Source organism: Neolamprologus multifasciatus, chromosome 23 (assembly GCF_963576455.1).
Source record: "Neolamprologus multifasciatus chromosome 23, fNeoMul1.2, whole genome shotgun sequence".
NCBI lineage: Eukaryota > Metazoa > Chordata > Actinopteri > Cichliformes > Cichlidae > Neolamprologus > Neolamprologus multifasciatus.
Window position 1 is genome coordinate 28,777,242 of NC_140460.1, and position 22,691 is coordinate 28,799,932.

The 22,691-nt window shown below is 39.0% G+C and overlaps 1 protein-coding gene and 1 long non-coding RNA gene across 4 annotated transcripts in view; both read left to right on the forward strand.

Moving 5' to 3' along the window:
- Positions 1-22,691, forward strand: part of ncam2a (neural cell adhesion molecule 2a) — a 401,748-nt gene that overhangs the window by 355,476 nt on the left and 23,581 nt on the right. For all 3 annotated transcript variants that reach the window (XM_085152561.1, XM_085152559.1, XM_085152560.1), the window contains exon 15: positions 1,257-1,431. In XM_085152561.1, the coding sequence (XP_085008687.1) occupies positions 1,257-1,431 (175 nt within the window). The remainder of the gene's footprint in view (positions 1-1,256; positions 1,432-22,691) is intronic.
- LOC146491884 (uncharacterized) lies at positions 10,148-16,684 on the forward strand. The gene is made up of 2 exons (XR_014872544.1): positions 10,148-12,720; positions 12,843-16,684. It is a non-coding gene; the product is annotated as an uncharacterized LOC146491884 (long non-coding RNA).

Genomic DNA, 22,691 nt, shown 5'->3' on the forward strand with positions numbered 1-22,691 from the left:
TTAAGTATCATCATTTCTTGATTGGAGCCAGACTTTGTTTGTTGTTGTGTTTTACAGTGATAAATCCAAAGTTGAAATTTTAGGAATGTTGTTGTCAAAATGTACAGAGTAGGTCAGGGGAGAGGTACTAGAGTGCGTATCTATACCGATCTGTAGAACACGGTGGAGGCTCTGTCATGTTCAGGATCTGCTCTCTTAGTTTATGAGGTGGCCGTAGCTCAGGCGGTAGAACAGGTTATCTCCTAGTTTGAAAGTTAGTGGTTTGCGCTCTGCTTGCTCCAGCCTCCAGTCTGCATGCCTTGCAGAAAATACTGAACCCTAAGTTGCTCTCCGAAGCGTTCATGGTCGAGTGAATGTGTGTGAAAGTTAGATAGACAGCACTTAGGTATTACAAAAAGTAACTGTGTGAATGAGTGTTAATTTGTGAATGAGGCATGTTGTATAAAAGCTTTTGATTGTTTAAGTAGAGTACAAAAGCACTATATAAGAGCTAGTCCATTTATCATTTCTGCCAGTGGTTTGGGAATCTTATCGAAATAGATGGAGTTGCGAATGCAGAAAAGTACAGGGATAGAAGTGGGTTGCAAAGCAGCTTAAATAGCAAGCCGTACAGTAGAAGGGACCCGATCCATTGGTTGATGTGAGTTGGCATGGAGATCAGCTGATCTGCTGGGATTGCTACACTCAGTTTTTGCACAGACTCATTAGTCAGGATCTTACAATTCAGATGAAATGTTACATATTTTTAAGTCCTGCACCTTGACTTTTGTAAAATCCCATTTTTAATGGTTCTCAAACTCAGGGAGGAAAAAAAGTGCCAAGGAGGTGAGACTAATAAGCACAGAGTACAGTTAGCATGCTTTCAGCGTCACGCTCTCAGACTGACTCTTCAGTTTCCAGTGCTTTGTTTGCAGTTGGTTTCTTTATGAAGGCTCGGGAAGGAGTAGAGACAAAAGGCTGAGGCCACAAAGAGAACTTGTGTGATACCGATGACAGGCTCAGGATTACTGTTTCTTTATACCTATTCAAACACATCTGTGGGGGCGTTTCACAACCGAGGCTGATTGTAGTAACTCTCAAAACTCCCAGATTAAAAACACAAAGGGGTAAATTGCTGTTTATCAAATACAACAACACTTTCTCTGATCGCCTTTGATTCAAAGTGAAACATAGAGCTTTGATTAAAACCAGGTAATAAGGGTGTCTTTTGATACTCTTTATCTTTCTATTCCTCTCTTACCCCCTCCCTCCACCAGGATAAAGAGGAACAGTGGATGACCAAGCTTGTTCCAGGTGCGAAGGACCATGCCTTGCTGCACCCGCTCCAGTGGAACACGAGATATGAAGTGGAAATCACAGCGCGCAACGTGAAAGGCCTGTCGGAGCCCACCTTCTATCAGTTCTTCATGCCACAGAAACCTGACATTACAGGTAAAAGCATGATAGAGGAAAACCTCGGCTTGTAATTTGCCCTTTTTTAACATTTCCACTTTCTCATAGATGCCTTCTTGAGTTGCTCTTAAATGCCTTTTGAAAGTCCCCAAAGAACACTTTTGAACTTGTTGTGTTAAGTGGTGGGTTATTCATGCCACTAGAAGGAGCGCTGACGATAACAAAAGCAAGAGAGCAAGATGTTCCAGTCAAGATAAAGCGAGCCTGAAAACGCAGCAGGCCTTGTTGCCACTTCGCTTTCTGGACAAATGATGCTGCTGTCATCTCAGAAATAGTGCCCCGGCCTCTCCGGCAACAGATTTCTCTCTGTATGATTGTCGAATGGGGTTTAAATCCCACAGAGAAGCACTTTACTCCAAAGTTTTTTAGAGGTGCGTTGAAAAGCTGAGAATTTTTCCTCTGTGAAAAGCCAAAACGTCCTTAGTTTGACAGCCTATTGTCTACATTTGGACAGTTTTTTGAAGGCATAAGAAAAAGAGAGCAAACAAAACAACTAACTGGAGAGTTTGGAGAACAGATATTAAGTGTTAGAGCAATACTCCACAAAGTGAAAAAAGCTGTAAAGGATGAACTAGTCAAACTAGTAATCTCTAACAGGATCATGCTCCCAAAATATATTGTACCCGGATAGCAATTTCCATTATCAGGATCACGTTTTCAAACGATTAACGGAAGAGTGTTTTGTTTTTTTACAGGAAGCTTGAGCAGCAGCCTTGACTTCAGTGCATTAGTGCAGTCCCCTTTAAAACTGCTTCAGGGCTTGTGCACACCAGTGCTTAGTCGAGACCACAGGTTTTCAAGCTGAGAGACAAGAAGCACACAGTTGCATGAGGTGAAAGGGACAGGTGGATGTCGGTGTCCCAAAAAGAGAAAGACTATAAATGTGGCCCATTTAGCACCACAGTCAGCAGTTCCAGACTGCAGTCACTGCATGGATTCACAGTGATCGCTGGGACAGCATTGGACAGTATCTTTTCTATACAAATGCTGTTGAAATAATAATGAAGTCGTTTGCTTATAGTATTCCTTTTGAGTCTTTATAGATGAAAATAAGAAAAAGATTTCTTTCACTTTGTTTTCACGATGCTTCGCCTTGGAGTAACCCATCTGCTACTATCTGCCTACCTGAGGCTGGTGCTACATATGCTGAAGTCCTGATGGGGAAAAGAGAGTTGTTTTCTGCCTGTGAAACTTGAGCCATGCTGCTAAAAACATGGTAATATGATGGAGCAGTAAAAGTGGATGAAACTTGGATGTGGAAAGCACCTGTGGTTAAATTCGGTTCAACTTAGGTTTGTTTAGAAAGCACCAATTAGGAGCAGAGTTGCCTCAAGGGGCTTTATATTCTAGGGTAAAGACACTAGAATATTAGAAAGGCAGCACAAAACACATAGACAATATAGGAAAAAGCCAGAGTTTCATAATTACTAATGATTAAAAGCAGTAATGGTGTATAAACAAATGGAGAGTGAGAAGAAGTGAGTGAAGAAGTGTTCAGTGCAGCATGGGAAGCTCAAAGCAGCCTAGGCTTAATGCAGCATAACTAAGGAGAGGTTCAGGATCATATGATCTAACGCTAACTATAAGCTTTATTAAAAAAGGAAAGTTTTAAGCCTAATCTTAAAAGTAGAGAAGATGTCTGTCTCCCAAATCCGTAATGGGAGCTGGTTCCGCAGGAGAGAGGCCTGAAAGTTGAAGCCTCCCATTATACTTTTAGAAACTCTAGAAGCCAAGATGAAAAACATATGATCTGTCTTTCTAGTCTCTGTCAGTAGTCTCACTTCAACATTTGGATCAACTGAAAGCTGTTCTGGGAGCTTTCAGAGCCACCTGATAATAATGAATTACAGTAGTCAAATCTAACTTTTTTTAGGATATAATCTCAGAAAATGAACAACAATAATTCTGCTTAGAAATCATTGGAAAGAAGTCCAGAACATGTCAGTCTCATGTGTTTGGACATTCTATTCAAATGTCCCTGGATAAAATGTAAGCAGGAACTAAGGGAAAATTTAACATATTTTATGTTGCTCCAATTACTGGACAAAAAAAGGACCTAAAATGTAAGGGATGTAAATATTTCCCAACATTATAAACTGAGCGGTGGTTATAAAGCAAATGGCCAAAACAAAATTTCTTGTAATGATGGCATATCAAAAAATAGCATTTGGAGAATAGTCAGAAATCTAACTGTAGATTTTAGCCAGTCATCATGCAAAAATGCCAACTATTTTCTGCTGTAAGATTTGTCACCGTAAAGAATGTGCCTTATATTATTGTATTTGCCCTTTTGGCATTTAGCCAAACATATCAAGATGCTAATATTGTTGCTTTTTGTTTTTATCAGAATTATATTTTTTGACTGTTCTTATTTATGCTTTCACCTCAAGGTTCTTGTAAATGTATCACCATTCTCCTGTTCAGGTACTCTGACTGTCGGCATCCTTGCTAGGGCTTCATTCTCGTCTGCTCTAATAAACAGCACAAGTATTACAATCACACCACGGTTCGCTTCAAAGAAACCTAGCAGAGCACGAGTGAAAATACCCTCAGGCTGTACTTTTCTTCTCTAAAATATCATTCTTCTCTTCTTGTTTTTTCTCGCTGTTTATCTTATGGTCCTCCTGTGGTGCTGCTTTGCAATTCTGCTGAAATTCATTGAGAATGGAGCGCAGATGGAACGTCTCTAGTCGAGCTCGCTTCTCATTTGAAAGAGCGACACACACACGGTTACATAAGCCAATATACAGACACAGATAACTTCTTCAGCTCTCGGTCTTGGGTATTCTTATGTTGAGACTGCACTGTTCTGCTGCATAACAGTGTATGTGCTTGTTTCTCTCCTGATAGTTTGACTTGAGCCTTCTCGTTTTTTTGTTCGGGGAGGGCAAAAAAAGCTAGAAAATTCTAAAGATAAAGATGGTTACAGTTACTGCAGCATCTTCTGTGTAGTATTCATTTAGATTTGGCTTTTTTCTTTTTGTTTGTTCTAGGTTTATCTTTAGAAATAAATAATTATCTTTTGATTGGAAAACTGTTATGATTTACTGCTAGTGTTGACTAGCAAGTTGAGCTAGCTTTTATGACTGTGACTGTTTCTTAATTGTGATACTATTATTATATGATACACACTATGCAAGTACACTATGTAGAGTACTTGCATAACATGTGAATTTAGTGAGAGTAGTGCTGTCTTAAACTGAACACAGCAAAATGCTCACTCGAAGTAACAGCTGCAATTTTGACCAAGTATTTTGCTAGCTGTAGTATGTTTTTAACATATGCAACTTAACCCTTTAAGACCTACCATAGAACCAAGTCCGCCAGAGCTTATATTATATTTTTACATGTTGTGGAGCCATTTTTGGGAACATTTCAAGTTGATATACATCAATACAACCATTATAGCCCAAATTTTAATAATATGTCTGCATTAAGTGCATAGTAATTACATACCTTGCAAAAAAGTGCAATAAACTAAAAAAAAAATTAAAATCGGTTTAGTTTTTTTAACATATATTTCTAGTTCTGTAAATTAAAAAAAGTTGCACAAAATAGTTTCCCACCACAGGAAATTTATTTTGAGTGTCTTCATAGTTTTATTTCTGAAATACACCAATTTTTATATACTGCAGGAAAAACGAAAATAAATATTATAGTGAAAATTTGCAAAAAAGCAGCATATGCATCAAAATAAACTATTTCCAGCAGTGCAATATGAGTCCTAAGCATCCCAGAAACGACACAGAAAGTCATAAAGTCAAACATAACTTTTAAAAACACCAGTATAGGCTCATAAGGCCCTGATGGTAAAAAAACTACATTTCCGCAAAATGACGTCACTTCCGGTTTCGGGCAGGTCATGGCGGACATGCGATAGTTCGCGCTGATGGACGTAGGAAGTGTTACAAACAGCTGATTGGCGTGTTTCTGTAATATTATGTTTTTGTTGATGCGAGTAATTTTTATGCAGTTTTTGCAAAGCCATATGTGGAAGCAGAGGCGGAGGCAGACATTTGATACACCCGGGGCTTAGCCCTAAAGGGTAGTATGCACAGACACCTTAAACTAGTTTTTTTTAATTAAGCAGCAAGGCAGAACAAAGTCGGGGCTGTATATCAAGACACAGGGACTAAACCCCAATTCAACCAAACCAAGAACTGATCTGGAATTAAAACAGGACTACAACAGTAGTAGTACTTAGGACTTAACCAAAACAGAACCAGAATCAGAACTAGATGATAGTAGCACTATTCTACCAAAGTACACTATTTAGATTGAGAAAAGTTTATATAATTATTTAGCCTTGTTGTGCAAACAAGCCTGCATAACTTAATAAACATAGAACTTGAAAAGTAACAAACCTAAAAAGAAACACTAGGTACGAGATATCAGACTAAATGTTTATTATTTTTTTAGATTGATAAATATAAAAAACATAATTTGTTAAATTTAAGAGTAAAGAGAGAAACTATCAATTGTAAATGGCACCAAACTGTATTAAAATTGAGCCACATTTTGGAGCTCCACAATTCTTTTCCTCTCTTGATTTTCCCATGTCAAAGAAACAGGCTCTGTGTTTTGCATTATATGGATCCACAGGTGTTATGTCCCCTGGCTAGTCTAGGGGGTTGAAGGGACGAACATAAAGGTGGATAGTGAAGGAGGAGCCAAGATGGTAACTTTAAAAGGTTTATTTAATGCTGGTGATGAGATTTGGGTTCAGACTGAGAGCCAAGGCCAACATAACAAACCAAACATCCCTGATGTAAAAATAAAAGAAACTTACCTAACTCCAAAGAAAACAAAATACACAACCTATAACCATAACCTACCTAACAACACATAAACAGGAGAAAACGGGATGTCAAAACAAAAGGCAGCTCTCCCCTACAAGCAGTCTGAACATGAAAGCAACAATGCACATACAAATCACAAAGGCATGCTAGCCTGCACAGCTCCACAGGCCTTAAGTAGTGCTCTGCTGATTAACAATTAGCCGGACTCTGAGCAGCATCCAATCAGTACAGAGGAGGTGGAGCCTAGACAAAACAAAGAGTTAGTAGGGAGAAGAGACATCCTCCTGGGGGATGTAACAACAGCTGTGCCACCAATTTACTCACATGGACTCTACTAACCTATCAGAAGCTTCTTCAGCTCAGAATGGAATCGTCTGGAGTTTTCTTATTAATTAACAATAAACTTAGTGTATATGTATAAAATTGATGAAAGTGAAAAAAAGAGACAGCTCTCTCTCTCTTTATTCCGACATTTAACTAATTCAAAAGATATGTCAATATTTATTTATCCAAAACAAAACAGGTTTACTCTAAATTGATGTTGTACAGTAAAAAAAATGTTCTTGTGTTTTCCATAAAGTGTATGTAAATATCTGGTTTAGACTGTGAATATACTGCTGTATATTGAAATTCCTCCTGTTTTGCATTGAAATATACTGAACAACATACAAAGCATAATATATAAAATAACATTTACCAGAGTTGTTTCTTTGAAAGAAGCCCCCTATGTCCATTCTTGTATATCAGTACATTACTAAGGGCTCAAAATGTGGTCATAAATATTTTGTACTTGTAAATCAGGATTTGTATGTGTAAAGAAAATTTGTGTGTGTGTAAAAAAGATTTGTGTGTGTGTAAAAAAGATTTGTGTGTGTAAAAAAGAATTTGTGTGTGCATAAAAAAGATTTGTGTGTGGACTTAGCCAAAAAAAAAAAACCCTGCAAGTTACAAGTACGAATTTTGTGTTTGGAAATGACAGTCTTCATTACAAAGCTTTCTTCGTTATGAACTAGCATACATGTTTTGTATTGAACATTTGAAGAACTAGCAAAAAAAACAGAAACTCTTGTAGAGGACAAAGTCAGAGATAGAAATGACAATGAGCAGGTGCATCTAGTACAGGTAGAGCTGCAGCACTTCCTGCGTCCGATGTGAAAGGACTTTTATGCTGCGCACTGTGACTCACAGCAATGGTCCCGGGTCAGCCCTGACTTTGTGTTAAACTAATCCTAAAGTAATAATGGTATTTCTAACCACTGATATAGCACAACTTTATCCTTTCAACAGCTGCTGAAAGTTAGGGGACCTAGCTGCTATCAGATATTTATATAGAGATCCTCCAGCTTCAAACTGTATTACCCTTCAAGGACCTGCAGTTCAAAAAAGTACCCCTCCGACAGCCAAACCCATCTGTTCTCTGATTGGATTGTTACATTTGTGATTGACATGACATTGACCAATCAGATGAAAGGAAGAAAAATAGGGTCAAAATTCGTACTTGTAACTTGCAGGGTTTGTTTTGGCTAAGTTCACGCACAAATCTTTTTTTGCCCACACACAAATTCTTTTTACACATACAAATCCAGATTTACAAGTACAAAACTGATTTACAAGTACAAAATATTTATGACCACATTTTGAGCCCATACATTACTGAAACCGATTTATTTAGCCGTGGAGGGTAACAACTGAAAATATGAAATAAACACACATGTAAGCTAAGACTCTCTAAAGCAGACCTTCCCAAAGTGTGGGGCCCGCCCCCTAGGGGGGCCGCAGAGCCATTGCAGGGGGGGTGCGGCATGAAAAGGGAAAAAAAAAACAACAACAAAAAAAACAACAACAACAAAAAAAAAAACAACGCTTGGACACTGCTAGCACGGGGCGCCTACAGAAACGCAAAGCAGGAGATGAAGCATAGCTGAATATGTTTCCAAACCAACTTCATTCTAAGCCACCGTTTTCGCTGATTCGAAACGCCGTTTACATGTGGACAAAACAGCTGCGTTTTCAAAAATACCCGTGTAGGTGTGGACGTAGCGTAAAAGAGTTAGTAGGGGAGACCGGGGATAGTTGTAACATTTTTGACATTTCTGTCTGTAAATTGGAGCTCTTTTAAGGTAGTGGATTCAAAATGTAATGCAAAGTATTTACATGTCTCGGCTATTAAATAGTGCAGCTATTTTCTCTGCAGCACAATTACCCATTGCATGATATGGCCTCAAACACAAAGAGTGAAATGTTACAATTAACCCCATAGTCTGGGTTAGTTGTAACATATCCTGGGGTGAAATGTAACACAATGAAATAAGGGTACTAACAAAACATTAACATGTAATCTTTGTTTATTCAACACATGAATGCACTTAGAGCCATTTATGTAGCTATGTGTGTGTGTGACAGAATGCAGAAATTTTGGAATTTTATGCAACTGAATATTTCATTAATTTTGGTTGGTCTTCCTTGAGTTTGGCCTCATTGGCTCAGTGGGCATTATAACCTACAACTTTTGCACCAATTTTGAACATAACAATGAAGCTGATCATGGCTTTATCACGGCTTACCTTGGTGTGGTTTGCTAAGTGCTTCAGAAAGATGAGGAAATCTGTTTCTTGCACCCATCCTGATTTATTTCCACTACAGTACTTCCTACTGGTCCATCTCTGACACAGTGGTCTGCATAATGTATGTGTGGGAACACAAACAGTGGAGGAATTGTGTTGCCAATGGCATTAACCGCATATACAAAAGCGACCAGTGAACCTCTCTCTGCTGATGTCGTTGCCCCAACTTGTTTAATATAAGTTAAAGTAATAGTGTGGTAAGTTGTAACATCTGCATTATTGTTACAACTGACCCAGACTGTTGCTGTTACAACTGACCCAGACTCCTGTAGCCATGAACTAGCTAACATTACAGCCAACGGCTAAAACATTAGCACTAAAGACCTACACAGAATATATCCCCATAGACATACAAATAACATCATTTAAGTTTGATGAGTTTAACTGCAAAGCAGATAATGCTATTAGAAATTGAAATAAAGTAGAAAAACTTACTTTTTGGCATACAAATTACTTTTTTTCGTGTTAAATTGTCTGTGTTTGACAAAATGTGCTGATTTTTCACATGTGATAGCAGAACTGAGTTGGGCATGCACAGAATGAGTCACATCATTTGAAACTTAGCCCTGATTGGAGAAATTGTAAGTGTTACAACTGACCCATGTTACAACTATCCCCGGTCTCCCCTAGTTTATTTTCTTACTACCTGCAAATTACTTGTATTTGCTTAATTGTTTACTAAATGTTTGAGGTGTGAAATAAACCGCAATGGAGCAAAATATGGGTGTGTGTGGTTGGAGGACGTGTTGGTGCGTGTGTGCGTGTGCGCGCGGGGGGGGGGGGGGGGGGGGGCGCGAATATTTTTCTGTAAAACAAAGGGGGGCCCAGCGAAAAAAGTTTGGGAACCACTGCTCTAAAGAATCAGCATTGTTGTTGTTCGGCTTTTCATTTCGCCATTTGTTGATTCACTTGAAGAGCAAGTAATGTAATATGGGTCAAGTGATCAGTTTGATATCAATCTTTCGTGATACACCGTCATATTTGTATTATTTGTACAGTACTATTGATTTGCTTTGGTACCTGGTCAAACTTCAGTTCTCCTCTGTCTGCCTGGCTGCGTCTCTCCAACAGCGCACTCGCAGGCAGCAGCTCACCCCGCCCCCTCGCTCAGTCGCTGAGCTCGGATCATACCAATATTAGGGGGGATTTACACACAGTTGTAAATTCCCACAGTGTGCACTATGTGCTTTGAATATTGTGTGTAGTTTTTGTTACACCCCCCCCCCCCGGGTAAGTGGGGGGGGGGGGGTGTCCTAAGTCACAGCTTCCGCCACTGTGTGGAAGGAAGCTGTGACTTAGGACAAGCTGATGGCATAAGATGTAAGTACAACTCCTCTGGTTTCATATGCAAAAAAAAATTATTGCGCTAGCTTACGTGGTTGCAGTGCTACCGGGATTTAAAAATAGTTACGCAAAACAGAGCGTGCCCGCTCCGACCATGTCAAATATTAACAAACCTTTGACAATCCTTTGACAAGACATAAATTACATTTTCCTGAAAGTGAATAAGAACATTGAACACACATAATCACAAAACAATGCCACAAGTCTGTTAGCCTAACGTTATTGTTTAAAAACATTGCTACTTTTAGCTAGCTAAAACTCTAGCTTTTAGCTAACTACAGTGGGGTTTTTTTACTAAATCCTCCACAGTTTGTTAAACATGCACTTATGCAAATGCACACGTGCACAGTAAAGCAAAAATATCTTTGAAGTGTATAACATGCAACATGGATACACTTTGAAGCTGGAATATACGTGAAGTGATACAGACACATAAAAATGCTTTTTCTTTCATTGATCCCATGCACTTCCCCCTACAGACCCCAATTTCACATGTGATTTAAAAGAAAAAAAAAATCAAAGGCAGGCTGCTTCAGTGTTGTTTTGCTTTCTTCTCGGAGCCTTTTACTGCATCCATTTGTGCTGTTTTGGATGTTTGCCTCTGTCATTATTGCACTGGCTAAATAGCCTGTAAGAGTGTGGGCTTCTTTTCAAACAGCAAACAAGACAAGGGAAACGGCAAGCTTAAGGCGGGTCACTTCGATTGGCTGTCCTATCTTGTTAGGTGCATCGTGGGAAAGAGCCTGGGAGAGAGAAGAGGGTGAAATTGGGAAAAAAACACTTTTCCTCCTAATGTGTTTGTTTGAAAGAATAAGTCGGCTGAGCTTTCCAGCTACGAAGGCAATAAAGGGGCTTACAGTAGACACAGAGGGTAGGAAGCTGTCATGTCCCGCAGCAAGGACGGAGCAGGATTTTCACAGAGAACTCAGTCATTTATCAATCATTGTCTCTTGGTTATATTTCACAGGACACTCTAATTACTCCCATTTCTAAACCACTGACCCAGTCCAGCTGACAGCTTAGTTGTATCTGTTTTAAGGTTTAACTTTCATTAACCTAAAGCATCTTGATACGGACAAAATCATATTGATTTGATCATACAGCTTTAGCAAAGAAAAAGGGAAAGACTCCACCTTTACATTCTCTGCTTCAGTGACTTAAAGAAGTCCATCTATCCCAATGAACAATATTAGAAGTGAAATCTCTCCTAGTCTCAGTTGCGGGCCATCTTTCTAATTCACTGCATTAGCTTTTTTCTCTTCTCGTATAAACACCGTGGCACTTTATTGAAAGAAACATCCAGTTGTGTTTATTTATTTTTTTTCCCAAAAATAAAAAATATGGTCAGGCTATATCGGTACCTTCTATCTCTCAGTAGCCAGTTTCTCTCCTCAGTTCTCTCTCGGTGTGTTATGCAGCTACTGTTTTCAGTAGGTGTTTTCTTTTTTCCTCCTCATCCATCCGCTTTCTCCATCCTATTTTAGTTTGTAAAAGGCTGAATAACCTTCTTCACGCCCTGCTTACAGAGAATTCTTTAAGAAAAACACCATTGATTGCAACACTTTTCAATTTACTCCCTTTCCTTTCCATCTTTTTGTTTTAGTTTAGTTTTTTCTTTCAAATGAAAATATTTTTTTTCACCTTCTCAATCACTAAGCTGTCCTTCTTCCCTACCCAGTTACAACATTGTCTCTCTAACACCAGTTTGTATTTATTTATTCTTTTATTGGCAGAGATTTTTTGCAGTCTCCTTTTTCAAATGAATTTAGACATTTACACAATGGCTTGAAAGCAGCGCGAAAACAGTTGAATAGTGAAAATCACTGATTGAAAGCTTCTGATCGGTATCCCAGTCATGTTTCTGTTGGTCAACTTGGGAATGAGAAAAGGCTGGATTTTGGAATTGCTAAATTAATGCATAATTTCATAATTTATGTTCAATCTAAGCTCCAGCTTTAAAACTCACTGCTCACCATTAAACGTGACCATAAGATAAGATATGATAACTCTTTTTATTTCATTGCACAGTCACAATTAGTACAGTAGTACAGTGAAATTGGAAAACTGTCCCACATGTTTTCCATGTTATTTTATAGGCACGTTGTCCCACATGTCTATAAAAGAACATAAAATAAAATGCTAAAAACAAAAAACTGGTACCCTAGTTATGCTGTCAGAAGCAACTCCTTCCGGTTCCTGTTCAATTAAAGCTAGCTTTCTTTTGATTGGCTGCCCTTCAAAATCAAAAGAATTGAACACAGCTCCACTTGCGCTCACAGCCAGACCTGTCTACCTGCGATCACCATGTAAACGATTTCCACATTTGTCAGAGCACAGAGCCACGAGTAGAAACAAAATATCCAGAATTGTGTTTAGAGAAGTCTAAAGTCTGAGCTTTTAGATCATGGACTACTTGAACATATGCTGACCTCATTATTTGAAACTTCAGCTGTGTTCAGTTCAGTCATGTGAAAAACAAAGTTTTTAAGGGACTCTATACGGTCCTGTAAATAAGTAAGTACACCCGTTTTGCTTATATAGAAATGAAAATGCTACACCACAGACGCTAGAGGCCTCACTTAGCATGTTAAATGTTAAAGTTCAAGAGTGCAATTAGTAAAAGAATGAAGTGTGGCTTGTTTGGAAGGATTTCCAAACTAAACAGAGCATCTCAGCACAAATACTTCATACCTACAAGGTGATGATTTGGGCTTGTTTTACCGCCACATGAACTGGGCAGCTTTCGGTCATTGAGTCAACCACAAACTCCTCTAGTATACCAAAGTATTCTAGAGTGAAATGTGGGACCATCTGTCCAGCAACTAAACTTGGACAAGAAACAGGACAATGATCCCAAACACAGCAGCAAATAAGATGAAATCATGACTAAAAAAAGAAAAAAAGATTCAAGGTGTTGCAATGACACAAAGTCCAGATGTTAATCTGATCGATGCTATATTAGGCCCTTAAGAGAACTGTGCATAAAAAAGTGTGCACAAACTTTAATGAATTGCAGCAACACTGTATCACAGAGTGAGACTAAAGTTCTGCACAACAATATGAGAGACTAATAAAGTCACTAAGAAAATGATTACTTCAAGTGATTGCTGCTAAAGGTGGTCCTGCAAGCTACTGAATCAATCAGAATTACACTGATGGCTGCAAGGCAAGTGGGATTCCACCAGTATGTGTTCCCAGATAACACAAAGCCACAGGCCTACAAAATAAAGAATGGAAACTAAATAAACAGTAAACATTAGAAAAATCTTTTGGTTATTTGTTTATTCTGTGATCCGAGTCTGTACTGCAATGATTTTAAATGACACAAGCGTTAGCAGTCGGTTACACACGGACTAACAGAAAAGAAAATCATTTTAATTAGGTTTGTGCTTGTGGAAATAAATGAACATGACTGTTATTGCTTACTGTGAGTAATATTTTATAATAATACTTTCATTCATTCATGTAGACATGATAAGCTGTAAACTTTGATGACACTAAAACAGGCTTCTCTGAGTCCCATAATGCATCATGTCATCAGTGCCTCATGCTGTGGTGCATATCAAACAATCAAGGGCCAATTTAAGAGTAGAAACAGCATTTTATTGTTTTATTACATGCATGTTCTTTGTAACCTCGGAGTACACCAGATTGACACATAGGACTATAAAAAAAGAAAACCTTTTCTAACAGAAGGCGTTGTTTTTATTTGTTTTGTGGAAAGCGACTAAAGTCACATAGGCTTTTACAGTAATTCCACCTGGCACCGATCGCTGTACTCTCGTTTACATAAAAGAGAAAAAATATGACACGATGATGCCCGAGTATGCCTAAATCTGCCCCTGCGGCCTGATATAGTCTGACACTGCTTGTGTTAAGCTTTGTTGTGGCTGCCGCATTTCTTTCCTGGCTTTCGCTTTCTTCTCTTTCCAGTCATGTGCCATAAAAAGCTTTGATAGTAACAGGCATCATAGATTTTGTGCGTAATAATCTCATCAAAGCACTTGAAGAAATAATCTAGGCAGCACTCTCTCCTCCCCCGTGGAGCTCAAATGAAACTTCTTCCTGGAAGTGTTGCCAGCAAATCAAAATGGGAAATGAATACTTTTATAGCTGCCCATTACATAAATCAAGTCTTTCATCAATTTTCAAAATGAAAGCCAAGCAGTGTAATGAAGAAAACTATTGTTCAATCATTTAGTGTGTAAAAATGCAACTTTCTCAAGACGATCACTTGCTGTTACTGCTGATACTGAACCAGCTGATACACTTCCCAATATCTATTTGTGAGATTAAAAGGAGCCTTATAATAAAGCATCATTTACATTATGTTTACTGACTGCAGTCTCTGAAGTCCTTGCTCAGTTTTTCTCCATATGAAAGTGGATTGCTTCATTCGGTATAATCAGTTGAAGTACTGTTGCTCTAAAACTGCCACTCCAAAATAAAAACTGCATCTGCTGCTGAATGTGTGGCTGGAAAGATTGTCAGATTAAAGCTGAAAATTCAGACTGAAGTTGACAAAACTGTCAGACATCAAGAGATGTACAAGCAAAGCTGACCCGCAGGGATTTTAATTGTAAAAGCTTTAATCCAAGACCTACATTTGTTTGCCTTGTGTAAAATGCACCACAGTCAATGATAGGTTTGTAGCTTAAACCTATTCGCTGGAACGTTGAAGACAATGTAATTACACAGCAAAGCAAGACCCGAGTAGGCAAAGTTCTTCATGTTTCTCGTGCACGGGAGAGAACCGGACAAGCGCCGTTCCTTCGCTTGACCCCAGTTGCTCTCGTCCGCCCCCCCGTAACACTGCTCTTTTATTGAGGTTGAATATACATAGGTTCATTAACATATGACGTATACCTACACACAAAGAGTACCTTGCCTGTGTGTTGTGTAAGCATGTGTGTTTGTGTGTGTGTGTGTGTGTGTGTGTGTGTGGTGTGTATGGTCTGGAAGTCCAGCAGTTCATCTAAACAAAAGGCACTAAAACAGATATAGATACATTTATCCTACCATAAAACAGTAAGAGAAGGTACGACCTCTCCCATGCGCCCAGAGTGCTCTGGAATGCACACAAAGTTTGTAGACTATTAAGGATCAAACCTCTACCAATCTAAAACTAATTATAAAACTCTAAGCATATATAAGTAGATATTTCTAAGCATAAATGACAATCAACAATACAAAACCTGACAGTCAATATACGGATTGTAATACTTACTGGGGTATAGAAGGCCAATATAATAGGAGATCAATCGTGGTGTTTACATGTTTACTTACTCATTTATTCATGGAACAAAGATAATCCTGTTGAGATCAAAAGATTGCGTTTCCGAGGGAGCACTTTTAACATCAGACAAAATTGATGTCAGCTACTGCAAAGGAAAGCAAGCAGGAACAATGGCTCACACAGATGGTTTATGGTGTTTGAAGACTGTCTGATCTTTGTTTTGCCCGTGACCAGGGATTAAACTGGGATTTGTAGTTCCCATAGGTGTACATTTGTGTGTGCGTAGCAGCAATGACAAAATTCTTATACATACAAAGACTTTACATTTACATTCAGAACTGTCCAGAAGGGATGATGTCGCTTCACATTTACTATAACAAAGTCCGATCTGGGTGGACATCCCTCTGCTCTGGATGTGGCAGTGTGCAAAACGACCAGCTATTGACATAAAACCTTTCAGTGAGTGCACTCTCTAGTGTATCAGTGTCAGTTGTAATGGCGCATTACTATAGATCACTGAAGGAGAGAATAGGCATGCAAATAAATAAATATGCACAGACTAGCCTTTTTAATCGCTAAAGTGCAGTGGCATTCAATTGCATTCTGAAATACTGTGCAAAAGTCTTTAACCACAAGTGATTTCTTTATATTTTCTTGGGAAATGGATAAAAGGTGCAGCAACATGGAGTTGATCTGCAAACAGGCTTTTGGGAAAATCCTTTTCTATCATCCAAGATTCCCAAGTTTTAACATATATATTTTTATGCTACAATTGCAGTTTGGATATCGTTAATCACACACAGGCTGAACCAAGTTAGGACACGTTAGCCACGTTTGCTTTTAATCTGCATTTGATCAATGGGCAGGCACAGATAATAAGACTATATATGCATGTATGAATGTTGGGTTTCTCTGAATCCACTTGAATTGTGAGATTAATGTCTGTTGTGGCACCATTTCCAGTGTGTCACTAAAACATTTGGCTTTCAATATGGTAAAAAGTAATTGGGTAAAGAAACCATTTCTATCTCCAAACACTTAAATCTGCATGTATTGTCCTTGATGGTAAAATGGTAAATGGCCTGCATTTGTATAGCGCTTTTCTAGTCCTTAAGGACCCCAAAGCGCTTTACACTACATTCAGTCATTCACCCATTCACACACACATTCACACACTGGCGATGGCAAGCTACATTGTAGCCACAGCTGCCCTGGGGCGCACTGACAGAGGCGAGGCTGCCGGACACAGGCGCCACCGGTCCCTCTGACCACCACCAGTAGGCAAACATGGGGTTAGTATCTTGCCCAAAGATATTTGGCATGCAGCGAGGAGGCAGCCTGGGATCGAACCACCAACCTTCTGATTAGTGGCTGACCTGCTCTGCCACCTGAGCTACAGCCACCCATTGATGTCAGTTATTAATTATTATGTTTTTAAAGATCCTTTTGAACATTTCAAGGATATTGAGTCTCAGCTCCAAAGACCTTCTAAGGACAGATTCTGTTGGGAGAGAAAGAAAACACTTGATATTCACAAAGTTAAGTTTCTAAAGGCCCTTTTGGCAGAAAAAATATAGAAGTATTTTCAGAAATGATGCCTGATTGCAACCAGCTTGTATGGGCGATATCCCAACTCTAGATTCCAGTCAAGAAAGATCATGTGGACTTGGGGAGTCGGGATGCTGAGAACTGTGAGGGAACAGTCATGAATCAACACTGCACTGTTAAAATACTACTTAGATACCGAAGCTGGGATAGAAGGGCAAAGTGAAGAGAGGAAAAACAATGGAAAAGAAGCCAATACATTGTTAACCAACAACAAAAGCAGGAAGTGACTATTGGTGGTCAAGTACAGCAATTTCAGCACGCAAGGTAGGGTCTTGTAGGACCGTCAACACTCAGGGGTTACATGGCATTGTAACCTTTAGGCTTTTAAACTTTTGTTCATGCATAGGAAACTGCTTAAGCAGAGTTTAAACTTTGAATTGTAACTGCAAAGATCAAGGTACAGACACTTGAATTACTCCTTAAAAAGCCATAACCCCAGACAGCAGCAATTACAGAAAAGGAAGCTGAATTTCTTTGAAGTCTTTTGAGGTTGATTGTTAAGGATGCCATATTCTTCTAACCTAAGAGTAATTTCCCATGGTTTTTCGTTTCCTCTATGCTGGCACTTGAGTGCACTCGAATCGCATCAGGGCTGATCTGCTTCCTCCTTGAAAATGGACGGAAAACAAGAACCCATCCATCTCTCGCGAACTAGAGAGGATTTAATTATAATGTTGAGTTTTTTGAGGATGTCCTCAAAGAAACTCCCCTTCTCCATTCCTTGTCACGTCGCAAAGGAGGAAGACTTGCTCCCCTCCGCAAATGATGATGTTTATCGCGGCCTGCTACCTTCTTAATCAATGATTGCCCGTTTGGTCATCATTAATTGAGTCACTTTCTCATAGATCCCATCTAGAGACAGTCAATCACTGGTCAGACCTAATGAGTTTGTATTGTCAAAGATGTGTATAAATGGCTTCAGGTGCCACGCAAGCAGTTGGATGTCTAGCCACCGAATGGTACTAATGGGCCTATATATCAACAAGTAATCGGAAGAAGTCAGTAAACTAGTTAATAGAGCAGAGAAATAAGAATTAATGAACACTGGGTGTGCAGAAGTCGAAAGTTTTTGAAAACTTCAGTCTTAAAAAACACACAATTGTTTTTTACACAAATGCTTTGGGGAAAATGTGTTGCTAAGTTTTGCCAGGTATCTGCAAGATAAAAAAGAATTCCTTACTTTAACATATAAAGTAGCATCTATGCAGATATGAACATATCTTGAGCCATTTAAGCATCAATTTGGAACTCAGATCTTACATATGGGAATAATTCACATGCTGTTCATTTTAGAAAGCATAAATTATTTCTATTTGCATACAGTAACAGATAAAAATGTTCAGGGTCAGCATGATCAACCCTCTGAAATGTTGACCTTTTGAACTGAGCCATAGCACAAACCACTACTGTGAAATGATGTGCTTTAACTTTGTAATGCTCAAAGCTTGTAACATCAAGTTAACAGTGTGAGTTATCTTCCAATTTACACACAGTATAATAACAAGCCTGGTAGGATGGTTTCAAAGACACTGGACAAAAGACTAGTGAGAGATGTGTCTAAAAACTAGGGATGTGCACGACTAGCCGCCTAATGGTCTATTGGACTATTGGAATGAGATTGCAAATATATCGGTCTCTCTTAGCAATAGAGTGAGGACATCAGTCATTCAGGAGGGGTTCAGAGTAGAGCCGCTACACCTCCACATCAAAAGGAGACAGCTAAGGCTGTTGCATCATGGCTAAGGTGTTCTAGCTTGGCATGTCCTACTGCAGCGGTCCCCAACCCCCGGGCCTCGGACCGGTACCGGTCCGTGAGTCGTTTGGTACCGGGCCGCGAGAGTTGAGGCTCAGGTGTGAAATGTATGGTTTTCAGGGTTTTTATCGGTTTTCAGCGTTATTTTGTTATCGTTTTATCATTAACTCGGTTTTCCTGGGTCTTTTCACGTGTGTTATGAATAAATCATCTTTTTTTTCGGTACCGGTACTAGTTTTATTTTGTTGTATTTATCCGCGACACCTTAAAGGCCAGTCCGTGAAAATATTGTGGGGCATGAACCGGTCCGTGGCGCGAAAAAGGTTGGGGACCGCTGTCCTACTGTACCACGAGGAGGCCTGGCGTAGACCCGGGACATGCTGGAGAGATTACCTCTATAGGGTGGCCTTGGAAAGACTCGATGTTTCCCCAGATAAGCTGGAGGACGTAGCAAGTAGGAGGTCTGGTCTTTCCTACTAATGCCTCCGCAAACTGACTTCAGATAACCTTAAGAAAACAGCAGGATGATCTATTGTTTTGTTATTTTACATTTGAACTTTTATTTTAGTGGCTGTCATTAAATTTCAAACAGTGTGCGTCATTCATAATGCACGGCAATGCACCACACTTTTCAGTGTTTATTAGTTTTTCAGATGTTAACTTGTCACATGTTAGTAATACATGAGCGTCTAACATGTTCTCATTTTACATTAAACATTGGTTTGTTTTTCTTTTATATTGCCTTTCTGGAGTATAACTTGCACTGTATATAATGCACGTTGCGAGTTGAGGCACATTTAAACAGCATGATTCCTTATTTTTTTAAAAGTGATAAATGGTTTAAAACATCTTTGTCAAGACAGTAGTGAAGGATTTAGCCAAGTTGGGAATTGTAGTCTCAAAGAAGACTATCACTAGAGCCCTGCTCATCTTCAGGAATGGACTGAGAGGTTGAAGACTAAGAAATAATCTGTAGAAGAGACACCTTCAAACCAGACTTAAGTATGTTAAAGACAACCTGGAGAAAGAGTATAGATACCAGAACTGCATCCTTTGGTCAGATGAGATGAAACTAGAGCTATTTGGCCACAGAGATCCTGCTTATATTTGGAGAAAGAAGTGAGACGAATATAACCCAAACAACACTGCAGGTCCCACAATGAAACACAGTCTTGGAAATATTATTATTTAGTTACGCTGCTTTGGTGCATCTGGAAAAGGGAATGTCATCTTGTTGGAAGGAATAATGAAGAAAGGAGGATATGAGAAGATTTTGAAAGAAAAGGTGGTTTTAGTTTACTTGAAAAAAGCTGTGTTAAAAATTCCTTGCTCTGTTTAACAGCACTTAAGAAACACTCTTTAAAAATATGAAATTTTTGTACGAGGGACTAATAACTCTGTAGACCAAAAAGACTTAATTTAAACTGTAGTTAAGAAAAAAAATGTTGGACAAAATGGAACATAGTAATTATTGCAATGCTTTGAATTTATGTCTGAGTCATGGATGGATTGAAGATACAAGGATGGAAAAATGATAATACTAGTCCGCCAATACTGAAAATGTGGCAACACAAAATTAGCCACCATTTGTTTTTTGACATCAACAAACACTCTTAAGGAACTGTTAGCCAAAAGTATCTCCATGTCTCTGTGCTCTGCCCACAGCCAGATTGTAAATTTCAAGACAAAGTCAAATTTGTTGCCATCCTCAGTCCAAAATACAGACGTGATGACTGCGCCAAGCACACGAGTGTTGGACTGCCTGTCTGTGTTTCTATTAGGCAGACCTCAAGTCGGAGAGAGAAAGCACAGTGATGCTGCAGCATGGCCTCATTTGCAGATACAGAAAGTGAAAATATAACCATAAACACAGAGGTAAAGATAGACTCTCTCCCCCTTTCTGCATAGTGAATGATGTTGGATATATGTCCTGTGCATCATAGGGCACCTGATTTTGGAACATCATGGTGAAGAGAAGGCACAAACGTTGATTTTGGGAGTTTTCAGTTGGAGTATTATCCGGTTGTTAAGTGATGACGTGACGAATCCTACTTCCAGGCCTAAAGTAGCCTGTATTTAATATGGCTTTTGTGTTGTTAACATGTTTAATGTTTTGTATTTTCTTCTATTTAATCTCAAAAAGCTCCTAAAACAGTCAGTGATCACTGTTGACCTCCCTCGGCTTTTATTACCGCTAATCATTTATTTAAGCTCAGTTTTTAAAACCTTAGGATGTAACTACAGCCCAGCCCATGCAGCAGTATATGAATGACTAACCTCGTATTGTGGATGGATTATCTCAGTTGTTCTCCTGGCTGAAGTTTGGTCCTTTTACAGCATCCTGCCATGTGATTTGTTCCTGACCACCGAGAACGCTCACGTTAACTTTTATCGAGTGGAAAAAAAAGTTAGCTTGTTATGCTGACATAGCTGTGTCGCTAGCGGTCACGTAGCACATCATTATATACCAGCTAGCCAAACTTCAGTAACCCTACAAACGTCACTGCTGTTTAGTTTTCTGTCTTCATTTATGTTGGAAGTGATAACAGAGCTGTACGTTTTAATTTGTTTCCAAAACCCTGCAGTCAGGACATGCTATATTGTGTTTAGATAAAAGCTAGCAAGCTAACTTCCTGCTAACTTCTAATTCCGTTAAATGTCATAAGTTCCGTTTCCATGGATGCCTGGATGTTAAACTCAATTGTTACACCTGGTAGAGCAGAACGCTGATCATTTTATTAAAGATGAAAGACTTTAGACAGTTTTTCAACTCTCAGTAATGCCATAGTGATCATTTGATATATGGACCTGCAGCGGAGTTTAGGCCCAGACACGGCTAGTGACGTCAGACTTAACGACCGGATATCCAAATACAAAAAGGCAAGCGCAAACAATAGCTTTCAGACACCTTTTCTTGATGTCTAAATTGTGGGAAACATGTGCCAGAAGAGATGCCAGCATCACAGATGATAAGCATTTCTACTAGTGAAAAGTCCCATCACTGCCTGTTTATTGGCACTGTAGAAAGTTCAAAGAAGATCAGAACCAGTTCTGTGTTGAAAAAAACTTTTTTGTTATCCAAGTAGATAACTTGGTACGTGATTCAGACGTAAAGCATGGCAGTTTTTTTTTTGTTTCATTTGATAATGAAGCATGCCTTTGAATAAATAATAGCTTTAAATCCAATGAAAATTCCCTTTCTTAGCCAGCAAAGGGTATTTGCATCCATAGTGCAACTTCTGCCCTCAAAGCCCCGCAGGCAGTTTATCACTCTGACCTGTGGGTTATTACAGGGGATGGTTTTCACTGCTGCCGTTGCATCAGTTTGAGTGCAGGTGATCACTCAGTGCAAGAGGAAGGCAGCACTGCCCTCTATTTCCTAAAAGACCCTCCAACAGAAATGACCTCATTACTTCTCTTTACTCTGAGATTATAAATCAACTATGGCAACTCTAGGTGACCAGATGAGCGTTTGTTGCACATTAGTAAAAACTGGGCATCACCAACAAATAAAACAACAGGAAATAGTAGTTGATCACATGTAAGCAGTAATGTGCATGTTTTTCTCTTCCAGGCATATTATTGGAAGGCATCCTAGCAGCTCTCATGATGTGCCTCGTGGACACACATTTGTTATATTTAAATCAAGCAATTTAAAAATTTCTTACGCAGAGATCTGACCTGTTTCATATAGTAAAGGTGAAGGCTGAACATTTTCTGTAATAAAAATTGATAGACTTTTACAGAGCCACAGCGGAGTCCTTGACTACCTTAATCTGAAAGTGTAGTTATAGTTGTAAAAGCTTGCATAGAAAGATGAGTACTTTAGATACACACACAAAAAAATAAATAAATAAGCATGTCCAAATCCCTTT